At 59.7% G+C, this 23284-nt stretch overlaps 2 protein-coding genes and 1 pseudogene across 7 annotated transcripts; 1 reads left to right on the top strand and 2 right to left on the bottom strand.

Annotated features, from left to right (window-relative positions):
* On the bottom strand, window positions 1-12008 carry MIB2 (MIB E3 ubiquitin protein ligase 2). 6 transcript variants are annotated; one of them, XM_026520068.4, is made up of 19 exons: window positions 11915-12008; window positions 6475-6744; window positions 6223-6394; window positions 5127-5233; window positions 4848-5042; window positions 4560-4702; window positions 4346-4453; window positions 3262-3366; window positions 3018-3180; window positions 2803-2936; window positions 2567-2715; window positions 2326-2482; window positions 2079-2239; window positions 1853-1979; window positions 1518-1751; window positions 900-1078; window positions 629-816; window positions 475-540; window positions 1-358 (listed from the first exon to the last, which is right to left on the bottom strand). In XM_026520068.4, the coding sequence occupies exons 2-19, from the start codon at window positions 6719-6721 to the stop codon at window positions 120-122; spliced, it is 2874 nt and encodes a 957-aa protein (XP_026375853.1). In that variant the 5' UTR covers window positions 6722-6744; window positions 11915-12008; the 3' UTR covers window positions 1-119. The 6 variants fall into 6 exon arrangements, with proteins under 6 accessions (XP_026375853.1, XP_057161331.1, XP_044247380.1 ...); XM_057305348.1 differs by having other exon boundaries at window positions 6692-6744; window positions 11915-11948; XM_044391445.3 differs by lacking the exon at window positions 11915-12008 and adding an exon at window positions 10772-10860 and having other exon boundaries at window positions 6475-6809.
* LOC113270683 (collagen alpha-1(III) chain-like) lies at window positions 10925-13313 on the bottom strand. The gene is made up of 2 exons (XM_057305349.1): window positions 12560-13313; window positions 10925-12051 (listed from the first exon to the last, which is right to left on the bottom strand). The coding sequence occupies exons 1-2, from the start codon at window positions 13290-13292 to the stop codon at window positions 11903-11905; spliced, it is 882 nt and encodes a 293-aa protein (XP_057161332.1). The 5' UTR covers window positions 13293-13313; the 3' UTR covers window positions 10925-11902.
* Window positions 13314-14114: 801 nt separating this feature from the next.
* On the top strand, window positions 14115-17409 carry LOC113270625 (arginine/serine-rich protein PNISR-like; annotated as a pseudogene).
* Window positions 17410-23284: the final 5875 nt, after the last annotated feature.

Below are 23284 nucleotides of genomic sequence, written 5' to 3'. Positions count from 1 at the left end.
TCCGAGAATCTTTTTATAAAACACGGGGTGGGGGCTTGCGAAGGCGACGGCGGGACGTGGCTCCTGAACGTGGCGGGGCGCGGCCGGGACGCGAGGCGGGCGGGGCGGGGGGGCGCGGGCTACACGAAGATCTGGATGCGGTCGCGGATGGGCTGGCGGCAAATGGGGCAGGCGCTGAGCGCGGCGCCGCAGGGCGCGCACGCGCCGTGGCCGCACTGGAACACGAGGCGGATGTGGCTGTCGATGCAGATGGGGCAGGTGATGCGCTCCTCCATCTGCCGGTAGCGGCTCTGCAGCTCCTCCACCAGCTGCCGCGGCGGGCCGGGCGCCGGGGTCGCGCTGGCCACCTCCGTGCCGTCTGCGGGCCAGGATCGGGGTGAGGGGTGAGGAGAGGCGGGGCCGCGGGTGGAGGCGTGGCCGCGCCCGTGGGGGCGGGACGTGCGCGCAGACGCGGGTCCAGGGCGAGCCACCCACCTGGGCGCAGCTTCTTGCCGATGACCACCTGGCACCTGATGCACTTCTTCATTCTGCGCGCACATTCTGCGGGGGGAGGGGAGCGCGGCTGGGCGGGCCCGCGTGGGCTCGGGCACACCCCCCCCCCCGCACACACACACACACCCGCACTCACCCTCGCACACCGTGCGGTGCTGGCACGGCGAGAACAGCACCAGCAGCGCTAGCTCGGAGCACACCAGGCACTCGGCGGCCTCGGGCCCCGACGGCGCGGCCACATGCAGGTTTGTCACGGTGTTAGGGGTGCCCAGCACCAGCCTCGGGCCTGGGGCCGCGCCCCCGCTGCCGCCCGCGTGCCGCTCCCTGCGGTTGGAGGAGGGGCTTGAAAGGGCCCCGGGGCTCCCGGGCCCGCGCCCCCCCCCCGCCCCCGCCCCCGCCGGGCTCACCGGAAGCGCTGCGCGCAGCCCTGCAGAGCCTTAAGCACGCGGCCCTCGGCAGCCAGGTCCAGCGGGCTCCGGCCGCGGTGGTTGGCGTAGCTCACGTCGGCGCCCTCCAGCGCCAGGAAGCACGCGACCGCCGCGCCCACCGTCAGCTCCCCACTGCCCGGGAGCCCAGAGGCCTGTAGCTGGGCGGCAGACAGAGGCCAGTGAGGGCGGGCGCCGGAGCAGGCCCCAGGGCCGGCCCACTGGCCTGCGGGTAAACTCTACCTCTGACCCGAGGCCCGGGCAGCCCCTCGCCATCTGAGGCCGCTGAAACAGGAGGGAGGCAGGCAGGAAAAGCGCCCCCGCCAGGGAACTCCAGGGCAGGGGCTGAGTTCCCAGACATTACCCCACCCCCACCGCGCCCCATTCCCTTTCCCAGGCTGGTCAGGCCACGCCTCGGTGACTGGGTCGCAGAAAACGCCTCTGGCAAACCACAGCCCCCAGAGTAAACCACCCCCAAGAAGGCCTGGCTCCCTGGTCAGACACCCCCAGTGGAGGGGGACAGTCCCGCAGGCCCTGCCCGTTGCCTGCAGTCGGGCACTACGGCCCACCTCTTCAGCACCCAGATCCACACTTCCTCACCCTGGACAAGAGCTGCAAGGGCCCCGGGTCCCCCCCGGCCCCATCAGCCGCCAGGGGCAGCAGCTGATGACGCTGCAGCGCCACGTGCAGGGCCGTGTCCCCCTCCTCATCCTCGGCATTGACACTGCAGCCGGCGTCCACCAGCAGCGGCACCAGCCCCACGTGGGCCTGCTGCACGGCCAGGTGCAGTGGGGACTGGAGCTTCCGGTTGCGAACGTTCACATCACAGCGGCCCTGAGGAGAGGCAAAGGCGGCAGGCACAGGCTCAGCCCAGGAACCCCAGGTGGGCCCTGACCCCCGAGGCCCCGGGCTGGGCCAGGGCCCTGTGTCCACACCTCTCGGATGAGAATCTGGGCCACCTCCCGGTGGTTGTTGAGGGCGGCCAGGTGCAAGGCCGTGAAGCCATCCTCCTTCTTGGCGTCCACCAGCTGCCGTGCCCGAGCGAGAATCCTCCTGACAGCTCTGTGCGAGTGGGGAGACATGCCCGGGGTCAGCAGTGTCCCCAGAGTGGCCCAGCAGCACCAGGAGCCTGGCCACTGGTTGTGCACACCCCAAACTCACAGCGTGTGGCCCTTGAGGGACGCGTGGTGCAGCAGGGTGAACCCCTGGCTGTTTGTGGCAGTGACATCGATGGCCGGCACTTCGGTGAGGACCTCCACGATGCCGCTGGCGCCTGCGCCCGCCGAGATGGCACAGTGCAGGGGGGTGTTAGCGTGGGCATCCTGCCGGCGGGGAGCCAGTGGTCACTCGGCAGGAAGCTAAATGCCGTCATGTGCTTGAGCCCGGGGCCAGGGGACCCAGCACTTACAGGCAGGTTGACGTCACAGCCGCGCTCACAGAGAACCCTCACCACCTCCAGGAAGCCCCTCTGCACAGCCACGTGCAGGGCTGCGCTCCGGGTGTTGTTCAGGGCGTTGGCCCCGCACCCGGAGCTCAGGAGCAAGCGGGCAGCCTCGGGCTGGTTCCTGATGGAAGAGGAAGCAGGACCGGTGCGATGCCCACCGGCTGGACTCACAGCCCCCCGCCCCCACGCCCCTGCCAGGCCTCACCCCAGGGCGGCGTAGTGCAGCGCCGTGTTGCCCTCGTCATCCGGCAGGTCCACGGCTGCCCCCGCCTGCAGCAGAAGCCGTGCCAGCTCCACCTGGCCTAGGTAGGCAGCCAGCTGCAGGGCGGTCCTGCCCTGGTTCTTGCTGTCCACCTGCCCGAGAGTCTGCAGGTCAGACCCCGGCCCGCCCCGCCCCCCGGGCTGGCTGAGGGGAGGACGCGTGGGGTGTCGGGAGCTCGCCTGCTCTGGGTGCCTCCGCAGCAGGTCCAGGGCCCCCGCCACGCTGCCCAAGGCCACCTCCACCACCAGTCTCCCTGGGTGCTCGAGGTCACTCTTCTGGGCTCGAAGCTTGTCCAGGGCGACACTCAGGGAGCCTGGGTGGGGCAGGGCTCGAGTTCAGGGGTGGCCAGGAGCGGCTCTGCCTCCCGCCCGCCGCCCGAGCCGGGCCCACGCACTCTTGTTCTCCCGGGCGCGCTCGGCCACATCCAGGTTGGCGTCCTCCTCGGGCCGGTAGGCCACCAGGCAGGAGGGACTAAAGGTCCACAGCTGACCGCCGACCGCAACACGCAGGTTACCGTCTCTGAAAACTTTCACCACCTTCCCAATGCGGCCCAGGGCCTGAGCGGGAGACAGTAGGGTCACAGGCGGGCCTCCTGGGAGGGACGGAGGGGAGGTGGGGGTGGGAGCGGGGGCACTCACAGGGGCCATGTCATCTGTCCACTCGCCGTGCCCGGCCTGCAGCCGCTTCACTGTGTCAAGGTCGTCGATGACCCGCACCACATCGCCCACCCAGAAGGCATTGTGCTGAGTGACAGAGAGAGGCACGTGAGGGGCGCCCCAGGCAAGCGTGGCTGCCCAGGGCCGTGGAGCAGAAGAGCACCGCCACCGGGCTCCACAGGACAGGCAGACCCGAACTTGACCCCAGCCCCTGCCTCAGAGCTGGAGGAGAATCACACGTGACCTAGAGCAGTCCTGGGGGGCCAGTCCCGGAGCCATGGGGGTGACGGCCAGAGAGACAGCCAGGCAGTGCCATCCAGACCAGACCAAAGCCAACTCTGGGGTGAAGGCCAAGGCGGGCCTGTCCCTACACACTGATGGAGAAGCAGGCAACATGGCCCAGGCAGTCTAGACCAGCACAAGGGGTGGGGGTGGGGCCCTGGGACAACCAGGGGGCGGGGTCAGACTGCCATGGGAGTGGGGGTTAGGGGCCACTCCTCCCCCATCCCCAAACCTTTCCTGGCCACTTCCCCCACACCTGTGCCCTCCCCTGTACAAGACTTACTCTGCAAACCATGGGTCTTATGACACCCCCCCCAGGGCCAGGACTCCAGGTCCAGAGCCCAGTGCTAGGGGTACATGCCTCCACCCACGGCCCCTATCTGCACAACCCCGTTTCCCAGAGTTCACTGTGCCCACCCCTGTCCCAACCATCCTGGACTGTGTCCACCCTCTTCCTAAAGGGCCTCTCCACTGCCCCCCACATGCTCCTCCCCATGCCACACCCATGGGGAGCATTTTAGAAAGTCCCCTCCCACCTGTAATGCTGTAGTGGCTTCCTTAGGCCGGCAGAATTAAGGTCAGTGTCTGGGCTGCCAGCCCCCAGCGCCTCACCCTCCTCTGTGTCCCTTCGTGCCTGGATTCCCTCTGTGGAACTCAGCCCCTCTGGCCCCCACAAAGCCCTCCCGTTCCCTCAGGGCTGGAGAAAGGCATTCCCAGAGCTGATCAGGTACGTGGAGGGGATGCAGAAGCGAACAGACGGGGCTCAGCCCAGCCCCCCATGCACCTTGGTGAGAGCCCCAGGGTGGAAGGTCCAGCGGGTCTCATGGCCGAACTGCACACGCACATCCCCACGGTCCGTGATGCGGTGCACGGTGCCCGTCTGTCCGATAAACTGTGGCGGGTCATGGAGGCTGTGGCTGGGTGGAGCGGGAGGGCTGGGGGTCCAGAGGATGTGGGGAGGGGAAGGTACAGGGGGCTCAGCAGGTGGGGAGGCTCACCTCCGCCATCCTGGGGTTCCACCCGCCGTGGCCTTCCTGCATCTCCCTCAGGATGTCTGTGTCCAGCAGACACTTCACCTTGTCCCCGTGCTGGAAAGGCTGGCCATCAGCACTCACCCTGCGCTGCAGCTCCGCGGGCTTGCCTGGGGGCGTCAACAGGCCCCCTCAGCGGCGTCCCTCCCTTTGGCAACTTCCCAGGCCCCCCACACGCAGCGCTGCCCCAGGACCGAGCCAGGGTGGGAGGGCAGCTGGGCAGGCAGGGGTGGTGTCCTTGGGGCCAGACCCTACCGAGCCTTGGGAGGTGCTCCTTGTAGTAGAAGCCACCAGCTGCCTCGCCCACACACTTGAGGTCCACCTTGCCCTTGTGGCCCACGCGATACACATTGGTGGTACCATCGGCCCATGTCACGCTGGCCACGCTCCGGCCTGTCTCCACGTCCCAGCCACGGATGTCCACCACTCGGCCTGGCTTCCCTTCCCCTCCTGTGGAGACAAGGGCCCCATCGCAGGCTAAGCCCGTGCAGTGAAGCTCAGCCACGGCCAGTGGCAGCCCAGATCCCCACTCACCGTCCTGCGAGCCCCACTCCCAGTCAGGGCCCCGCACCACCTTCGCCCCCTGGAAGATGCCCCTCAACGGGGTCCTTGGGAGGCCCTGGCGGGGACTCAGCACAACCCTGCAAGAGAGTGAGCGCGTGCTGGGCCACGCGGGAAGCAGGGCAAGGGCGCAAGCCCTCTGCCCCACCCAGCTCTCGCCCAAGTATGGCCGGCCCGGCCAGTCAGCGGCCTCCACTCCGGGCCCCCTCACAGCACGGCCTCCCTATGCGGTCCTCCCCCCACGCCTGCTGCCTCCTGACGAGCCCCTTGCCGTTAGGGTTGTCCCCAGAGCTCAGTGCACAGTCTGGCCCAGAGGAGGGCTCTGCACAAAGAGATAATGAGGTGCACAGGCTTGCCCAGAAGTGCCCGGACAGCTGATCCCTGCTCCCGCTCTGGCCAGCAGGCAGCTGGGACCGAACACGCACCGCCCCTCCACGAGCCATGGGACGCGTCCGGGAGACGAGGGCGCCAGCCTCTTGTGGGTGGGGCCTCTGGGAGGCCACCCCAGCCCAGGAGATCCTCCCAGCTTCTTTCCCCCTGCCACCTCCTCACCCCCAGCGATGGAGCCCCCTAGGCAGGCCAACAGGGTCTCCCAGCTGTGCCTCTGGGTCAGTTCCCAGCACCGGCTGCCCAGGTCTCACACAGGGGATGCTGGCCGGACGGCCACACACAGGTCATCGCCGCCCCCACCACAGCTGCACTGGGGGGCCAGCTACATCTGGCTCTAGGGCTGGTGCCAGGACGGAGACCCCATCCGCAGCACCCACCTCTGCAGACCTGCTCCAGTGGACAGGGCTACCTTCCACAGGGCACCCCCTTGGTGTCAATGACCAAGCCTCCGGAGTGACAGTGACCTCGGCCACCGCTCCAAGAAATGGCTCAGGAAGGGCTTGAGCTGCAGCCTGGGGAGTGCGTGGCCGGGGGGCGGGGGGCAGCCCCCACCCCCCGAGGCCAAGGCCTGCTCAGGTGTCGCGTGTGCCCGTCACGAGGCCCGGGCTGCGGCAAGCCAGGACCCAGCGCTACCGGGGCCCTGACACCTCGAGGCCAGTGCGCGGCAGGCGGAACTCACGGGCGGGAGTGAGCGGTCTCGTAGCGCTCGAAGGCGTGGGCGAGGTCGTGCTTGTTGTGCATGTAGCACTGCGTGCACAGGTCGTAGTCGAAGCAGACGCGGCACTTCCAGCGCATGCCCCTCAGGCCGTGCTTTTTGCAGCAGTCACAGATGATGTTGGGGTGGCGGACGCCTGGGGGCAGGGCAGGGTCAGGGAGCGCGAGGGGCCTCTGCCCCACCCCCACCCCCGGGGCCCGCGGCCTCCGCACACACCGATCTGGGCGTTGTCGTACAGCAGGAGGTCGTGCGCGCCCTGGTAGCCTGCGCGGTAGTTGGTGCGGGTGCCGTGGTCCCACTGCACGACTACCGTGCGGTCAGGGGTCGAGGGGCTCCCGTGGCGGCCAAGCTCCACCACTGTGCCCACGCCGCCCTCACCGCCATCCTGCTGGCCCCACTTCCAGTCCACGCCGCGCACCACACGCATGCCCACCTGCACGCCTGCCTGGGGGTCTGGGTCCATGGTGGGCAGGACTGCTCCAGGACCTGCAGGCAGATGGCACCCTCAGGCCACATCAAGGCCACACAGGCTCTCGCCAGTTCTGGGAGGGCTGCCAGGGAGACAGGTGGGAACAAGTCTGGGAGAGCCAGGCAGGGAGGGGGAGGAGGGCCTGTGCAAATGCCCTGAGGCAGAGAGAAAGGTGGTAAGTGCGTGCACTATAAACCAAAGGAGGCTCACCTGGCCACCCGCGGCAGCAGAGACTAGTCTCAGAGGTGCAAATGGCACCTGCCCTGGAGGAAAGGTGGGCACCTCTGTGGAAAGACCCCTCCAGCCACTATGAGATCCTGCCTCGTGGTGAGCACGAGCAGAAGGAGAGGGGCAGTTCTGGCGAGAGGATGGCAGACCCCCAGGGAACAAGACCTGGCAAATGCCCACAGAGGGTCCGCCTGTGATGAGAGATCAGTTCTGGGTGCTTGGCACACAGTGGCCCATCAGGACATATCTGTCCTAAAATTAACTGACTTGGATTGCAGATATCGACATGAAAGGTAAGACAATAAAGCTTTCAGAAGAAAACACTCTTTTTCGCGCAGCCAGTTGGTAAGCTGGGCTGCGCTGACGTCAGAAACCAGCGTCCATCAAGACACCACTAAGAGACTGAAAAGGCCGCAGGCCCGAGAAGACAGCTCTGCCCACAGAGGGCCTGTCCCCACGGTGTGCAGTGAACTCAGATGCATAGGAGTGGGCGCCCCAAGGTAAAGGGGCACAGCACTGGCACAGGTGCGCCTGCCCAAAGACTAATCAGGGTTCTGGTCACCAGGCCGCTGCTCAAAAGTGGGACACTACCCTCGGTCAGTGGACAGTGCCTCGAGTCACTCTGGGGTCTTCTCTGGAGAACTGCAGCCCACCCACTCCAGACTGTACGGGGAGGGGGGCCTGTGTTCACAGCAACAACGTTCCCCGTCTCCTCAAGGATGAACTGGGTCCTGAGATGTGATTTGCCCCCAGGGGAGCACGAACCCCACACTATACACAGCCAGCATCTGGGGGCAGAGCTCTGCAGATGTTGAAGGAAAGCGCCCTCGTGTTCACTATCTGAATCCATTCACAAAAAGTTCACAAAGCACGGAGATGGTGGTGGAGGCCGCCGTGGGGGCTCTGGGACCCAGGAACGTGCTATTTCCTGATCTAGGTGCTGTTTCTGTCCTGATCACTTATGACCTGGGACCTGTATTATATGTTTCTTCAATAAAGTTTTTTTTTAATTAATGACACAGCTGGATTTGAATGACAGTTGAGGGAAAATCGACAGGACTTGGAGAGGACGCAGGGACTCCCAGACTGCAAGAGGGCAAGCAGCACTCCAGGTCTGGAAGACGGTCTGCCGTGCTGCCAGCAGGGCTCTGAGGCTGGAAAAGCAGCGGGCCTGGGGCCCTGCCCAAGGCAGGTCTGGGTGTGAACCCGGCCATCTCCTCACAGGGCTCCCAGGAGGCTGGAGGGAGACTGAGGCTGGCTGGGGTGCAGGTGAGGAGCAGCCAGGCTACCGCCAGCTCCCGGGAGGGCCCAGTGGCCAGCAACGCAGGAGGGAAACCACTTGTCACCCCTCTACCTGGGCCCCTCTCCAAGATCCCGGGTCCCGCCCCACCCCCAAGTCCAACACTCGGCATCCCAGGCCTGGGCCCCTCAGGAAACCCTGCCCCCCAGTTGAGGCCGCAGGTGGGCAGTGAGAACTGTGGCGGCCAGGCTTTGCCACGGGCAGGGGCCAAGCCCCACAGGCCATCTGGCGCCCTCCCTCTGCCCAGCTCCACTTTGAAACCCGTGTCCAGCACAGGGTGGGCAGGGTAGGGGCACTGCCCATAGGGGTGGGCCTCAGTCCATGCCCAGCCTGGTGTCTGAGCCAACGACCCCCTCCGATTCTCAGGGGTACACCACCCGGCCAGCTCCGACTTCTGCAAACTCTCCTCCCTCCTGGACAGGCTCCCTGTGGAAGCAGCTTCTTCACCCCGCCCAGGCAGGACCTCCGGGGGCTTCTGCAGGAGCTGGTGGGTGTTCTGGAAGGATAAACCTTCCCAACCCACGGACTAGTTAGGAGCTTTTCTGCAAAGAAACTCCTCATTGCTCGTTCGCGTAGCGCCTCACCTCTTGGGTCACTCTGCTTCCCTCTTCTGTCCCTTCTCAGCTGCCCTCCCTTCTGGTCTTGCCCCTGCTAAGACGGGGCACCTGGGCCCGAGGCCACAGCAGCCTGCAGCACCAAGTGCTTCTGATTTCTCCCACGGAGCACAGCTGAGCCCAGGCCCCCCGAGAACGCCCACAGCAAGAACGCCCCCTGAGAACGCCTGTGACTCTCCGGTGCCCGCGAGCTCCAGACAAGGGGAGGCGGCCAAGGCTGCTACCTTGGTGGTGAGGAACGGCGGGCTCCCGCCTGGTGCTCCCCCAGCAGCAGCGGCTACAGACGTGTGACCTGGGCAGAGCAGCACGGCCTGAGCCGGTGGCCCGCTGTCGGAGTGGTGGTGTGCCCCTTCGCATACACGCCCCACCCCTACCCTGCCCACCTCTGCCAGATCCTCCCGCATGCTGGGAACCCGCGAGAACTGGCAGCGGTGGTCACACTGAGCTACTCCTTGCCCTTCCCATGGGCTCCTGTTGAGCTAGGCTCAGCCAGAGTGCGCCTCCTCCCAGGCGACCACAAACCCAACACGTGTGGGCAGACAGGCCCGAGGAAAGGTCCCTGCTAGCAGGGGTACCCCATCTGCTGAGCCCAGAAACCAGCTCCACCCTCAAGTAAAGGGCCCAGAGCAGGAAAGGACCCAAGTGCCACGAGCCATTCTGCGGCCAGCCTCTCAGCCTGCCCAGCAGCCACCACACCTGCTCACCCGCTGGTCTTGTGGGTCCACTGGCCACATGCCACAGGATCATTTCCAACAAGACACGGGGGCGGGGGGGGCACCCTGAAGGAGAGCAAGCTGTGGCCCACGCACGCCTGGTCCTGCCCTATGGCAATAGGGCAGAGAACGAAGAGCAGGGTGGAGAAGAGCCTGGAAGGGTCTATGAGAAGCCAGGTCTGGGCCTCCTCAGCCAGTGACAGCCCCACATGGAGCAGCAGAGCAGTCCAGCCTGTGGCGAGAGGCGCTTCTGTCCGGCGCCCGGCGCGCTCACACCCGGAGGTCCCCGCAGCCCTGGGAGTCTCCTTGTCTCCTCCCCCCGAGCACCGATCCATGCAGGTCTTAATCTACCCTCTGCTTTAGCGTCTCCATCCAGCATGGTGTCGCCTCAGCTCAGGCCTGAACAGAGCCCCCACAACACCCCTCTGCTGTCCCTTCCTACACGTCCACCCAGCTCCTGCGTCTCGGCAGCGTCCTGGCATGGCACTCTAGCACAGGGGGCTGCGTAGCTTTCCAGGTCTCTCCATCCCTTCTCTCCAGCCACCTCTCCGCCTGGTCTGTCACCGCTGTCCCTGGGGCCCAGCAAGTGTTGAGCATGCTCGTGACGTCAGGTGCCCAGCCCTCCTGGTATTAGGGCTCGCTACTTTCCTTCAGCAGGTCCCACCAGGTTGGGTGGGGAGGGGGTGGGGAATGGACCAGGGGCAGGAGTCGGGAGGCAGTGACCAGACCAAGAGAGGCTACAGAGGAAGGGAGGACCCATTTCAGTGGGGTATTCACCCAGAGAGTTCTCTTTCTTCCTTTGCCAGAAATCCCGTACTCTGACATCTTCCTCAGAGCTTACCGGCCATACCCCTGCCTGGCACCCAAACCCCCACAGAAGCTGTCACTGCAGATGTTTAAAATGATTCTGAAGCAGGGCGCCTGGGTGCCTCAGTCGGTTAAGCGTCCGACTCTTGATTTTGGCTCAGGTCATTATCTCAGGGTTGTGAGATCGAGCCCTGTGTTAGGCTCCACGTTCAGCAGGGAGCCTGCTTAAGATTCTCTCTCCCTCTCCCTCTCACCCTCCCCCCAACTGGTACGCGAGCACGCACGCGCACGGTCTCTCTCAAAACAAAAAACAAAAAAACCCCTCTCAGTCAGCGCATGAGGACTCAAGGGACAGATGCACACTTAGCAAAACTTAACTTACCTTAGAACACAAACCAGCCTCGAGTCAGCATTCCAGACACTTAGCGGCTACTTCTTGGGTCACAAATTGGACAGCCACCAAGGTTTCCTGTTGGAAACTAGCAGCCATGCCGACACAGAACACAGCAAACCACACAGGCAGCCAGCAAGCAAGTCTGGAGAAAATGGTTTTTAAAAGGCAGTTTTACACGTCTAGCATTGACCACCTCAACCAAACAGGCGGACATCTGGGTCTGTTCTGCTGGGTACTAGTTTCTCTTGTCTCAAGGAACTGCCAGCATACATTAGGACAGTGTAGAAATAAGAGGTTTTCCCTATTTGTGAATATTTTATTGGAAAAACTTTTAAAAGCCATCAAGATTAAATCCCATTTAGCTAGGAAGTTGGCAAATTGCCTTTATTCAGAAGAATACAGTTACGTGACGCTGACATGACATGCGACAGGCGCTGCCGCTCCTCTCCCTGCGCCTCCGGCTGCGCCTGATGATGCTGCTTCAATCGACACCATGTGGGGCAAAATCAACTGGCAAAACTTGGTGAATCACGGGCTCCTGTCATGTAGCAGGTCTGGCCAAGACAAAGGGGGACATCCTGGGTGCTGGGGAGTCTGGCCCATTAGGGACTGGAGGGAAGCCCTGAGACAGAGCACCTAGGAAACCCAACTTGGCCCAGCACGAAGACACCTGCTGGCAGAAGGCCCAAAGGAAGTACAGGGCTTGTCATCGCCTGAATCTTGGCCCTGAGATGGAAGCCCTCAGGCCCCCTGCAGACTGGGGTGTCACGCCCCAACCACTGCACAGGGCCACTCTGCGCGGGATCATGGCATTCAGATACTTGTTGCATCTGGAGCAAGAGGCCAGGAGGGCACCTGCCAGGAAGGACTGGGTTTGCCAAGGCTTGCATTCGGACTGCCTCATCCCCAGCCCCACAGGTGCCCACCAGGAAGAAGCCCGTTCGGCACCTCTCCTTATTTCTTCGATCGGTTCTGAACGCAGAGGACTGGCAAGCAGAATTATCACCCACACACATACATACACACACACGCAAAAACAACCAAAACTCCTCTGACATGGCATCAAACAGAATCCGCAGGATGAAACAGCCAAATCCAAACTATCACACCACAAGCCCGTCAAGAGCTCACCTGTCTGGCCGTCCAGTCGCCCCCCCTGCCCGCCTTGAGCCTGTTGGGCTGCAGCCCTGACGCCTGGAGACTTGGGGGCTGGCCTCTAGCCTTGCCGAGCTTCAGCGCAAGCCCTGAGCCATCCAACCCTGTGGCGCCTGGGAGATGCCAAGACGCACAGTTAGCACCTCCGACGGGACCGCGGCGGGCGGACGGAGCCGACCCGACTGCTCCTGGGCTGCCCGCTGTCTACATGTCCATTCCCCCGCCAACACCGCGACACCCAGCGGGGCCCCGGGGCCTGCCTCCCGCCTTGCAGGGCTCCCTGGGCTCTGGCGGCCTCGCTCCTGCTGCAGCAATCAGTCTGGTGCGCGCAGGAGCCGCAGCGCCCGAACACTACCGGCCGGCGGGAGTGGAGCCGGAGGGCCGGCGGCCGGGCGCTGCAGTCGTCAGGGCCCGGCGCTGTGCCCGGGCCGAGGCTCCGCGGGGACAGCGGGGGCGGGCCGGGCCGGACTGGGCAGGGCGGGCGCGCACCCCCAAGCGTGACCCCGCCCCACCCGCCCGGGTCCGCCCCGCCTCCTGCCATCCCATCCCCCTTCCTCGGGAAGCCGCCCCGGGCCGCGGTCGCGGCCAGACCCTAGTGCCCCCGTCGACCCCTCCACTTGCCCGGAAGTTTGCGTCCCGCCCGCTCGGCCTGGGGGCTCCAGGGCCAGAGAAGAGCCGAGTCTATCTGCCAGTGGCCTGCCAACGGCTTCGGTGTGTGTGGCAGCCTGCCAGCGGCCCCTCTGCTGCTCAGCCCCCGACAGCCAGGCCGCCCTGCCGCGCGGAGACCACCGGCTGAGGCAGCCGAGGACCCCGAGCTCGGGGCTCCTGGGGCCGCCGCGGGGCCTGCCGGGAGTTGTAGTCTGCAGCCCGCTGTCGCCGGAGCCGGAGGGGCGGGTCCGAACCACAACTCCCAGGAGGCCCAGCAACGAAGGTGACGCACGCGGCCGCAGGAGGCGGGGCGTGAGGGAGGGAGTCCCGGCCCGTGCCCCGACAGCGACGGGGAAGCCTCCTGCACTGTTCCCGGGAAGGGCCCGGGCTCGCCTCCGCGCCAAAAGCGGACAGAGGGCGCGTTCACGTCGGGCAGCGTGTGGTACACGTTGTCAAAAGGCGGCGGCCTCGGCGCACCTGTCACCACGCCGGGGACCGGGGGCGCGGAGCCGAGCAGCGTGAGCCTGGATGGGAAGGAGCCGGGCTCCTTGTCCGCTTGGGCTCCGAAACTGTGGCGCCCCGGAGGCCACCGAGGATTGGGCTCCTGCGGGCCGAGCAACACGGGCGACCCCGCCGGGACCCGGAGGCCAGCGCGGCCGGCGCGCGGAACTTGCGGCCACGCCCCCGCGGGAGGGGGCGTGACCATCACCGGAAGTGCGTCACCCTCGCGTCGACCCTACGTGGCGCCGTTCTGAGAGGCTCCGCTCGGAGACGCGGCCCGTTGCCGTGGAGACGGCGGCTGCGGCCGGCAAAGGCTGGCCTCCGCGGCGCAGAGCTGAGGCATCCTCGCCACCGACTCCTTCTGACCGGATTTGTTTTAAAATCAGAGTGACGCCAGTATGTGGCTTTGATTCCCGCAGAACCGAAGCCTCGCAGTGAAGAGCGGCGGCCCCCTGCCGTTCACCCCCGCGGCAAGTCCTTTTCGGTGCTTGCAGCCCTCCACCGATGGAAACCTCCGTGTCTACACCGAGCCGCTGGGCTTTGGGGTTTCCACTGCAGACATGGTGGACCTGCCGCGGCCTAAGCACTGAGCTGTCCAGACAGCGCCGCAGAACCGGCCCCGGGTGGTCGCCTGCCCCCTAGCCCTCCGCCCTGGCTCCGGCTTTTTCTCCTGAGCTCACAGGCTCCTCGTGCTGTTCTCATGCCTAGATTTGTACCAACCGGCGGCGGTTTTCTTCTGACGTTTCTGCCACACGCCTATCGGTAACATTGCCCGAAGGCTCAAACGCACTGGCTCTGTTTAATTCCTGGCGCGCTCCGCCCCCGTTCGCCCCTCTGAACCCACCGCACCGCCCCGTCTCGAGCTGTCCTCAGGGGCCATCCGGCGGCTCCTGCGCCCGAGCTCTTCGCTGGAATCGGCCAGCTCCGTCTTGGTTTACGCTCGCATTTCGCTCAGGTCAGCCCTCGAGTAGCTTTCTGGAAAGGGTACGTGCCTGAAATAGGTTTATTCCATGCTCGTCTCGGAGTGATGGTTTGGCAGAGTATGGAATTCTAGCGTGGGAACACTTTACCTTCAACATGTCTCCAGTCGCAACGTTTTGCTTCCAGCCTCCAGGGATGCTGTTGGGAAATCCAAAGCTCTTCCTTTTCCCGGTCTGTTGTTTCTTATCTGTTCGTTCCCTCTGAAAGCTTTTAGGATCTTCTCTTTATCTTTGGTGCTCCGACATGTCACAGCGATATGCTTTGGTGTGAGCCTCACTCTGTTCTGTGCAAACAGTTCTCTTCATCCTAGAGGCTCTTGTCCTTCCTTTGGTTTGGGGACTTAAAAAAAAAAAATCCCCTTCTATTTTCATGTGTTTGCGCTCTCTCTCTTTTTTAAAGATTTATGTATTTGAGAGAGAACATACACAGAGGGAGAAGGAGAGAGAAACGCAAGCAGCCTGCATGCTCCAAGTGCAGCCCCACATGGGCTCCACTCAAGGCTCCATCTCATGACCCTGAGATGAGGACCCAGACACTTAACTGACGACGTCACCCCGGCACCCCCTGGGTTTGCTCTTGATGGGATCCTTGTTTCTCAGATTCTCATTGGACTTCTTGGACTAATACTGTAACTTTATTCTCTAACCTAGTGTTTTTCTCGTAGATACCCTTAAATTTACCAACCCTCCCTTCTATTGATCAGTTAACCTTGTGATTTTGTGACTTATAACAAGAAATGTACAATTGGTTTTCATCCTGTTTCTAGCACAAAGCTCCTAAAACCTTTGAATTTCCTAAGTGAAAAGAGACATAAAGGTGTGTTTTGATACTCATAAAAAGCCTCTTTCAGCCACATCTGACTTTATGTTAATAAGGTGATGTTTGGAAAGTCTTTGTTAACCTTAAAAATAAAACCGTTATTTTACCCAAAAAAAATGGGTTTGTTTGGGAATAACAGAGAATCACAATTCGGGACCTGCGAGCTGTGGCAAAACTACAGGCAAGTCCAGAGAACAAAGAGGATGGTTATTTTATGGAGCAGGGATAGGTTGGGAGGGTTGTTTTGTTTTGTTTTTAAAGATTGTATTCATTTGAGAGTGACTGAGAGAGCACAAGCGGGGGCAGGGGCAGAGGGAGAGGGAGAAGCAGAGGACCCTGGGATCATGACCTGAGCCAAAGGCCGATGCTTAACCAACTGAGCCATCCAGGCGTCCCGGGAGGGTTGTTTTGAATGAAAGCCCATTGGAGAGAAGCGGGAGGTCAGGTTGATGATGGTTTCTCACTGCTGAGCGACAGGGGCAGTGGATTTCTTGTAGGAGATGCAGTGCACATCTTTTCCTGTTGGGGTCTGTAATTGATGGTTCTTTCCTACTGATGATTCTTCCCTTGGGGAGACACTTCTTCCTGTAATTGAGATTGAGGGGTACAGTTCCTTCCAGTTTCCCCTTCTAGCATCAGCAGTCCACTCTAGTGAGGTTTCCCTTTAAAATTTTTCATGCTCCTAAGGATGGGTGGGGGAAGATCATGTGGTTAGAGGCTTGGAAGTCAGTCTCACCCCTGACCTCCAGGGATGGGAGAGGGGCTGGGATTGAGCCCATTCTCCAGTGGCCAACAGCTTAATCAATCATGCCCCTGTTATGAAGTCTCCAAACAAACCCCAGAGAACAGGGTCTGGAGAGTTATGAAGCTTCTGGTTGGTGGACACGTGGAGGTGTGCCTGGACAGGGCACCGAGGCTCCGTATCCTTCCCCCATCCCTGACCTCATGTAACTCTTCCATCGGGCTGTTCCTGAACCTTTTATCATAAGCTAGTAATCTAGTAAATATTTCCCTGAGTTCTGTGAGCCACTTTAGCAAATTAATAGAACCCAAGGGGTTGTAGGAACGTTTAATTTATAGCCAGTTGGTTAGAAACACAGGAGACAACCTGGACTTCCACCTGCATCTAAAGTGAGTGTGGGGAGGGTGGTGTCGGTCTTGTGGGACTGACCCGTTAGTCTGTGAGATCCGATGCTATCTCCACATAAGTAGTGTTAGAATTGAGTTAAATTGGATCTTGTTTGTGAGGAAGTGGCAGCATTGTAGGGTCAGACAGGCATTACAGGAAACGTGGTGACAACGTGTTCCAGAACTGGGGAGGGCGTAAGTGACCTTGCTGCCACGCTCCGAGCTGTAGTTTGAATCAACCTAATCTTACACAGAAGGCAAACCTCTGATATAGAAAATTAAATAAATTTAGAAGTTAGGCTGTGGGATCAGGGTGGTCCGCTGTGGCATCAGTGGCCCTTGAACCAGCCACCACGGGTACAGCTGTTCCAGTACCATAAGCATCTGGATTGACTGGAGTGCATTGGCTCAAGCATGGATTGACCAAAGAGAAGCTTCAGGAGAGCAAACCACTGTGGTAGAGCAACCACTAGGAATGGTGCCAAATTGACAAGATGCATGACAAGATGACAAGGGTCAGCTGCAACCCCAGGCTACCCCCCCACCGCCCAGTTCAGCCATGGTGCCATCAACATCAGGCCCAAAGGACATGGCTCCTCCTCCTGGAGACGGCAGCAGTCCAGACAGCCGGGAAGTTGCCCCTGACAACAAATATCTATTTAACCAGAGCATCACAGCTTTGGTGGACCACCCAGTTAATTTGGCAACGGGGCCAGTGTACCAGTTTGACTATCAGCATGGGACTGCTTGTGGTCCCTTGCAAGGTGACTTTCAGCCTCCTAATTGGTGGTCAGAACCTCCAGGACTTCTGGCACCTCCCCAGAGTCGGAGGCAAAGGCCACCTTAATCAGGGACCAGCAGTATTCACCTGTGGCCTCCCTGTGAAGCAGGAACCTCCACAGACGGCTGCAGTAAAACACAGGACTCTTCCAGCTTGGATTCAAGAAGGTTCTGGACCATGAGGGGAGCCTGGGCGGCTCAGTTGGTTCAGCATCTGCCTTCAGCTCTGGTCATGATCGTGAGGTCCTGGGATCGAGCCCCATGCTGGGCTCCCTGCTCAGCCAGGAGTGTGCTTCTCCCTCTCCCTCTGCCCCTCCCCCGCTCATGTTCTCTCTTGCTCTCTCTCAAATAAATAAATAAATAAATAAAATCTTTAAAAATATCTATTTAAAAAATGGAATATGAAAAGCAGAAGTTGGGGGCACCTGGGTGGCTCAGTCAGTTCAGCGTCTGCCTTTGGCTCAGGTAATGATCCTGGGGTCCTGGGATCAAGCCCCGCATCAGGCTCCCTGCTTAGCCAGGAGTCTCTTTCTCCCTCTCCCTCTACTGCTCCCCCTGTTTGTGCTCTCTCTCTCTGTCAAATAAATAAAATCTTTAAAAATACAAAAAAAAAAAAAAAAAAAGGAAGGAAGAAAGGAAAAGAAAAGCAGAAGTTGGAACAAGAGAGAATGAAACAATACTGGTGACAGTTTTCCAGAAAAAGAAAAGGAGGCCACAGAAGATGCTAACAGAGGAGATGACCCTTGTTTGCCTCAGAGAAGTAAATTTATGGTGATGAGGAAGGACCAAGACAGTGAGAATGTTGGAGCTGCATGCCCTGGAAGTCCCTGTCTGGTTCCCAAGAAGAGCAGAGGGAAACTGAGGCGACCCAAGAATAGGGAGTCAAGCAACACCACTGACACAAATGCTTCTGACTGGGAGCGCCTGGGGGGCTCAGTCAGTTGAGCCTCCAACTCTTAATTTTGGCTCAGGTCGAGATCTCAGGGTCATGGGATCAAGCCCCATGTCAGACTTGGCACTGGGCATAGAGTCTGCTTGGGATTCTCTCTCCCTCTCCCCCTCGTGCCCGTGTGCGCGCGTGCTTTCTCTCAAATACATAAATCATTACTACTGGATGTCAACAGGTGAAGACATTTGTCACAGAGCCAGAGATGCACCCTGAAAGCAACAAAAGCCCCTGCAAAGGGACGCAGCCCTGTGCACTGGCTACCCTCCCTGGAGGGACGGGGGACAGTGCTTCTGGGCCAGGAGACAGTGAAGATGAGGGCCCAGCAGGCGCTGGACTGCCAAAAACAGGAAGGTTTCTGCGGAAAAGAAGCACAGCAGCTGTTACGTACTAGACAAAGGGAAGAAGAAAAGCCACGGACAGGGTTACCAAAGAGGTGGACGAACATGTCCATAAGGAGCGCGATAGTCTGGCACCACGAGACGCAGGAGAAGCAGACAGCGACGTGGTTAAAGAAAAGGACACCCAGTGAAGAAACATCATTTTTAGAGGGGAAAAAAAAACCATAAGAGAAACCAGGAAGGAGCAGATCATGTCTCCAGCTCTTCTCGCCGTTCTAGAGGGGTGACTCTCCAGGCAGGGGGCACACTTCTAGATCTCCTCTTAAAAGGAAAAAAGAGACGTAGTAGGAGTCCATCTCCGACATTAAAGCGACACATAGTAGGAGTACAAGTTACTCCCTCAGAATTACAATTTGAGCAGTAGGAGTAATGACGGGGGAAAGGCAGACATAGAGGACCTTCCCGACAAAGACAAAGAGGAAGGCGCTCAAGGGATGGATGAGCCCATCGGTCCAGTGGCAGTGGGAGCCGATGTGGATGTCACATATGATGATCGGTGTGGACATCCTAGTGGGAGCAGCCGTAGCGGGAAGACCAGCCACCCTCCCTCGTCATGAGCACTGAAGAAGGATGCGGTGAGCGTGCCATGACATCTAAAACATTCCATGCGGGGCGCCTGGGTGGCTCAGTCAGCTGGACAGCTGCTTTCAGCTCAGGTCATGATCCCTGGGTCCTGGGGTCAAGTCCCGCATCGGGCTCCCTGCTCCGCGGGGAGTCAGCTTCTCCCTCTCCCCTCTGCTCCTGCTCTCTGTCTCTCTCTCTCAAAAAAATAAAATTAAAAAAAAAAACATAAAACAGAGGAGGGGTGCTCTCTTCAGTAGAGGTGGTCCGGGCCTGGTGCCAAAGGTCCCTAGACCGCAGGGACCCTAGACTTATTCCCCTTTGCTGCTCTCTGTCCTCATGGGCCACGATGGCTGCCCAAGCTGCAGCTGTCCTGCTGGGGAGCCGGCTGGCAGGAAGGAAGGTGACCTCCAGTAGCTGGCGTCCAGTGGCCGGAACTTGACACACCCAGCTACAAGGAGGGCCGGGACGTGTAGTTTTTATGGAGACATGTAACTGGTAAGGTAGTGCTAGTATTACTGAGGAGTAAGGGAAGAATAGATATTGGGAACAAGGGACAGTCTCTGCCCTTAGAAGCTGGCTGGAAGCTCTGCGTGCCTGAGCGGGGCTCACCATCCCCGGACCCTCCAGAGTCGTCCTGGGAGAGCCACGCACCCTCCACTGCCTGCCTGAATAGCGTTTCTGCTGCTTCTGGGCCTGTTCCATTCCAGCCCTTGGAGTGCATGCCAGCAGGCTTCCTTCTGGAAGCAGAATGGGGGGAAAAAGCTTGGATATTATGCCCCACGGGATGCAGATTTCCCTCCCTGTTTTCAGCACTTTCCCTCCACGATTCTCTCAAGTTAAATCATCAGCGTCCTGATTTTCCGTGCTCACTGCCTAGTGGTCACAGTTGTAACTGCCTTACGTGTGTTTTCGTACATGATTCTTAGCCCAACACCCTGGGGAGTCACGTCCGTCCTGTTTTACAGATAAGGACGCTGAGAGCCGTGGAGGCTGAGTAGCCTGCCCAGGCTCATGCTCCAAGGTGGTGGTGCCGTTAGAAATGGAAAATGGTGCAGCTACTTTGGGAAATAAGCTGGCAGATTGTCGTATTAATCATAACATATCCTCTGCCCCATAAATTCCACTGCACCCAAGTATTTACGTGAGATCATGGAAAACGTAGCCACACAAACCCCTGCAATGGATGTCTGTAGCAGCTTATTCATAATTGCTAAACCCTGCCAAAGTCCCCCAACAGGGGCCCTGTGAGCCAGTTGTGGAGTGGACGCCGCTCAGCGGCCGGAGGAGTGCGCTGCAGGAACGTGCGGCATGGAAAACTCTCCGAAGCATCGTGCTGAGGGGAAGACTCAGACACAAAGGCGAAAGCACGTCCGTTTGTGAGCCTGGAACAGCAAGGCTGCAGTGACTGGAGGCACAGGACCCATGGGGAGGTGGAGCACTAGGGGCTCAAGATGACTTTGCAGGAGCCGGAAGTGTTTGTGTCCGGGGCAGGGAGTGGCTGCACAGGTGTCCACTTTTGTCAAAGTTCATCAAATTTTACTCTAAAAATGGATGCATATTATTTTATTTTTAGAGCGAGAGTGCGCATGCATGTGCAGGGGTGGGAGTGGAGGTGGGGCTGGGGGAGGGGCAGGGGAAGAGAATCTCAAAAGGACTCCCCGCTGAGCACAGAGCGTAAGCAGGGCTCCCTCTCACGACCCTGAGCTGAAATCAAGAGTCAGATGCTCAACCACCGGGGCCACCCAGGCGCCCCAATAAGACGTGTGTTGTTTAAAAAGACAGTTAAACTAGAACGAGAGTGTAAAGTGCTAAGCAAAATAAGTCAGAGAAAATCAAATATGATTTCACACATATGTGGAATTTAAGAAAACAGATGAGCACAGAGGAAGGGAAGGGGAAATAAGATAGAAACAGAGAGGAAGACAAACCATAAGAGACTCTTAACTGTGGAGAACAAACTGAAGGTCGTTGGGGAGGGGGTGTAGGGTAACTAGGGGATGGGCATTAAGGAGGGTACTTGTTGGGTTGAGCACCGGGTGTTGTATGTAAGTGATGAACCACTAAATCTTACTCCTGAAACTTACACTACACTATAGTTAACTAACTTGAATTTAAGTTTAAACAAAAAAAAGATAGTTAAAGGTCATACATTAAAAAGCAAGAATGCCCAGAACATTCACAACAAACAAAATGAAGGGGTCTGAGCCCTACCAGATGGAAAAGCATATTCAGATCCAAATAATTAAAACAGTGTGCAACAGAGCAGAAGCCAGAAACACCGCATGGAATTCCTGTAGAGCTGGGGGTGGGCCCCTGACATAAATCCCTGGGGTCAGAGGGCACCATTCAATCAGTGAAGCAGATCCTGGAGCTGGTGCCTTGAACCAGGACAAACCCAAGTGGGTCAAAATCAGACCTGGAATAAACCAATACAATTACGACAGGGGGGAACCAAAGGAGAATCTCCGCCTTTTTTATTCTCCCTGAAGATTTTATTTTTAAGTAATCTCTACACCCAACGTCAGGCTTCACCTTAGGACCCCAGATCAAGTCGCACACTCCACCACCTGGCCGGCCAAGCGCCCCAGAGAACCCTTGTATAACATCAACTTGGAAGGCTTTTCTAAACGTGACCCCACATCCAGAAGTGACAGGGTGTTACATTTTACGGCGTAAAAATAAAGCATTTTCCCTGGCAGAACCGTTAGGAGCAAATCCGAAAGACCACAAGCGCGGAGAGCTCTTTGCAACTTACAGCACACAAACTGGTAAGATGGAAAGAAAACGTGCCGAAAAGGGCAGGGAAAAAAAAGTTTTGTTTTGTTTTAAGTGGAAGCTCATGTCGTCTTTTGAACGCAAGAACCCCCCACGCCACTTCCAGAAGGGGAGAGGCACGTGCGCGGACCGGCCGGTGAGCCTGGGAGTCCCGGCCCCTTGCAGTGTCTCGCGCGGCCAGCAGGTGGCGACCCCGCCCGGCCCGCAAGCCCAGCGCCGCGCCCCCTCCCGGAGGCGTCGTGAAGCGCGCGCTCGGGATCCCCGAACCCCTGGTTCCCTTGGTTCCAGGGCTTCCGCGCGCAGGTGCTCACAGTGTCTGGGCCGGGGCAGCGCGCGTACTACCTGAGACGGAGAGCAAAGCTGGCCATCCACGGGGTGCTGCCGCATAGCTGCCACATGCATCCGAAGGCGCATCATCAGGAAAAAGGGCAAGAGGGGAGAGCATTTAGTATGCTACGGCTGTGAACACGGGGCAGAGGGGGCCTGCACACCCTTATCTAAAGATACGCTAACCGCCTCTGGAAGGAAACACGCGTTTGCTGACCACGGAGGCCGTCTGGGCCGATGGGCAGGGTTCCCCAAACGTATTTTTATTTTTATTTTAAGATTTTATTTATTTATGTGACAGAGAGACAGCCAGCGAGAGAGGGAACATAGCAGGGGAGTGGGAGAGGAAGAAGCAGGCTCCCAGAGGAGGAGCCCGATGTGGGGCTCGATCCCAGAAGGCTGGGATCACGCCTGAGCCGAAGGCAGACGCTTAACGCCTGCGCCACCCAGGCGCCCCTAAACGTATTTTTATAACGTCGTACTGGGGAGCCAGGTTTTGCCTCTGCAAAAAGTAAATAATGAGATAAACCGATTGAGAAAGAAGAGTCCCATTTTCAGCAACAAGGTGGATTCAATCCCTTGAGTGACCTCGGCGAATCGGTGCAAGATCTGCGTAGAGTATAGAAAGCGTCCTTTCAAGTGCACGGCTCGCTGAGAGATGCACGGAGGGAACCGGGAACCCCGAAGAGCCGCGCAACCGGGACGGACGGGGCGGGCTGACAGCGAGAGGAGGGGGAGCCGGCAGAGGCTGGGGGCGCGGGGGGGGGGGGCAAGGGCTCCCATGGGGGGCACTGTCGGCGGGGGGCCAGGCAGGGCGAGGCTGAGAACCCGCAGGTGGGCTTAGTTAGCATCGTGGAGGAATTCTGCCTTCTCCCCATCTCCCCGGCCAGCAGGGCCCCGCACATTTCAATGACTGAGTGACAAGTGAGTGGATCCTGCTTGTTTAGACACCAGCACGCAGGGGTTGCGGTGGCCACGCGGGGCTGGAAGGACAGCCGCTTTGCCGGCGCGCCCAGCAGATGCCAGTCCGCGAGCCGACCTAGCATCCCTCGCGGGAGTAATGCTGAGGACGACTTGTGCGGGAAGAAGAGAGACGTTCGACTCTTTTCAAGTAACAAAACCAACGAAGTTATGAGATTCGGCATAACTTTTTGCAGAAAGGGAGAAGAGGGAGGGGCGCCTGGGTGGCGCAGTCGTTAAGCCTCTACCTTCAGCTCAGGGCGTGATCCCGGCGTTATGGGATCGAGCCCCACATCAGGCTCCTCCGCTATGAGCCGGCTTCTTCCTCTCCCACTCCCCCTGCTTGTGTTCCCTCTCTCGCTGGCTGTCTCTCTCTCTGTCAAATAAATAAATAAAATCTTTAAAAAAAAAAAAAAAGAAAGAAAGAAAGAAAGGGAGAAGAGGGAGATTCCAGAGCTTACTTCTGGCTTCACAGGGAAATCGCTCAGATGCCCTTCAGAAAAGACACGTGTCCAT

Source organism: Ursus arctos, unplaced genomic scaffold (assembly GCF_023065955.2).
Source record: "Ursus arctos isolate Adak ecotype North America unplaced genomic scaffold, UrsArc2.0 scaffold_32, whole genome shotgun sequence".
NCBI lineage: Eukaryota > Metazoa > Chordata > Mammalia > Carnivora > Ursidae > Ursus > Ursus arctos.
Note: the sequence above shows the minus strand (reverse complement) of the source record. Positions and strands in the feature narration are given on the sequence as shown.

What these genes read in the sequence shown, in the direction of transcription:
- LOC113270683 (XM_057305349.1), bottom strand. Translation starts at nt 13,292, where the DNA reads ATGGTCACGCCCCCTCCCGCGGGGGCGTGGCCGCAAGTTCCGCGCGCC. An exon ending in GGCGGGACGCAAACTTCCGG is followed by an intron (nt 12,052 to 12,559) that starts GCAAGTGGAGGG and finishes GGCATCTCCCAG; the next exon opens with GCGCCACAGGGTTGGATGGC.
- MIB2 (XM_026520068.4), bottom strand. Translation starts at nt 6,721, where the DNA reads ATGGACCCAGACCCCCAGGCAGGCGTGCAGGTGGGCATGCGTGTGGTG. An exon ending in GCGCGCCCGGGAGAACAAGA is followed by an intron (nt 2,937 to 3,017) that starts GTGCGTGGGCCC and finishes TGCCCCACCCAG; the next exon opens with GCTCCCTGAGTGTCGCCCTG. An exon ending in CCTTGCAGCTCTTGTCCAGG is followed by an intron (nt 1,079 to 1,517) that starts GTGAGGAAGTGT and finishes TCTGCCGCCCAG; the next exon opens with CTACAGGCCTCTGGGCTCCC.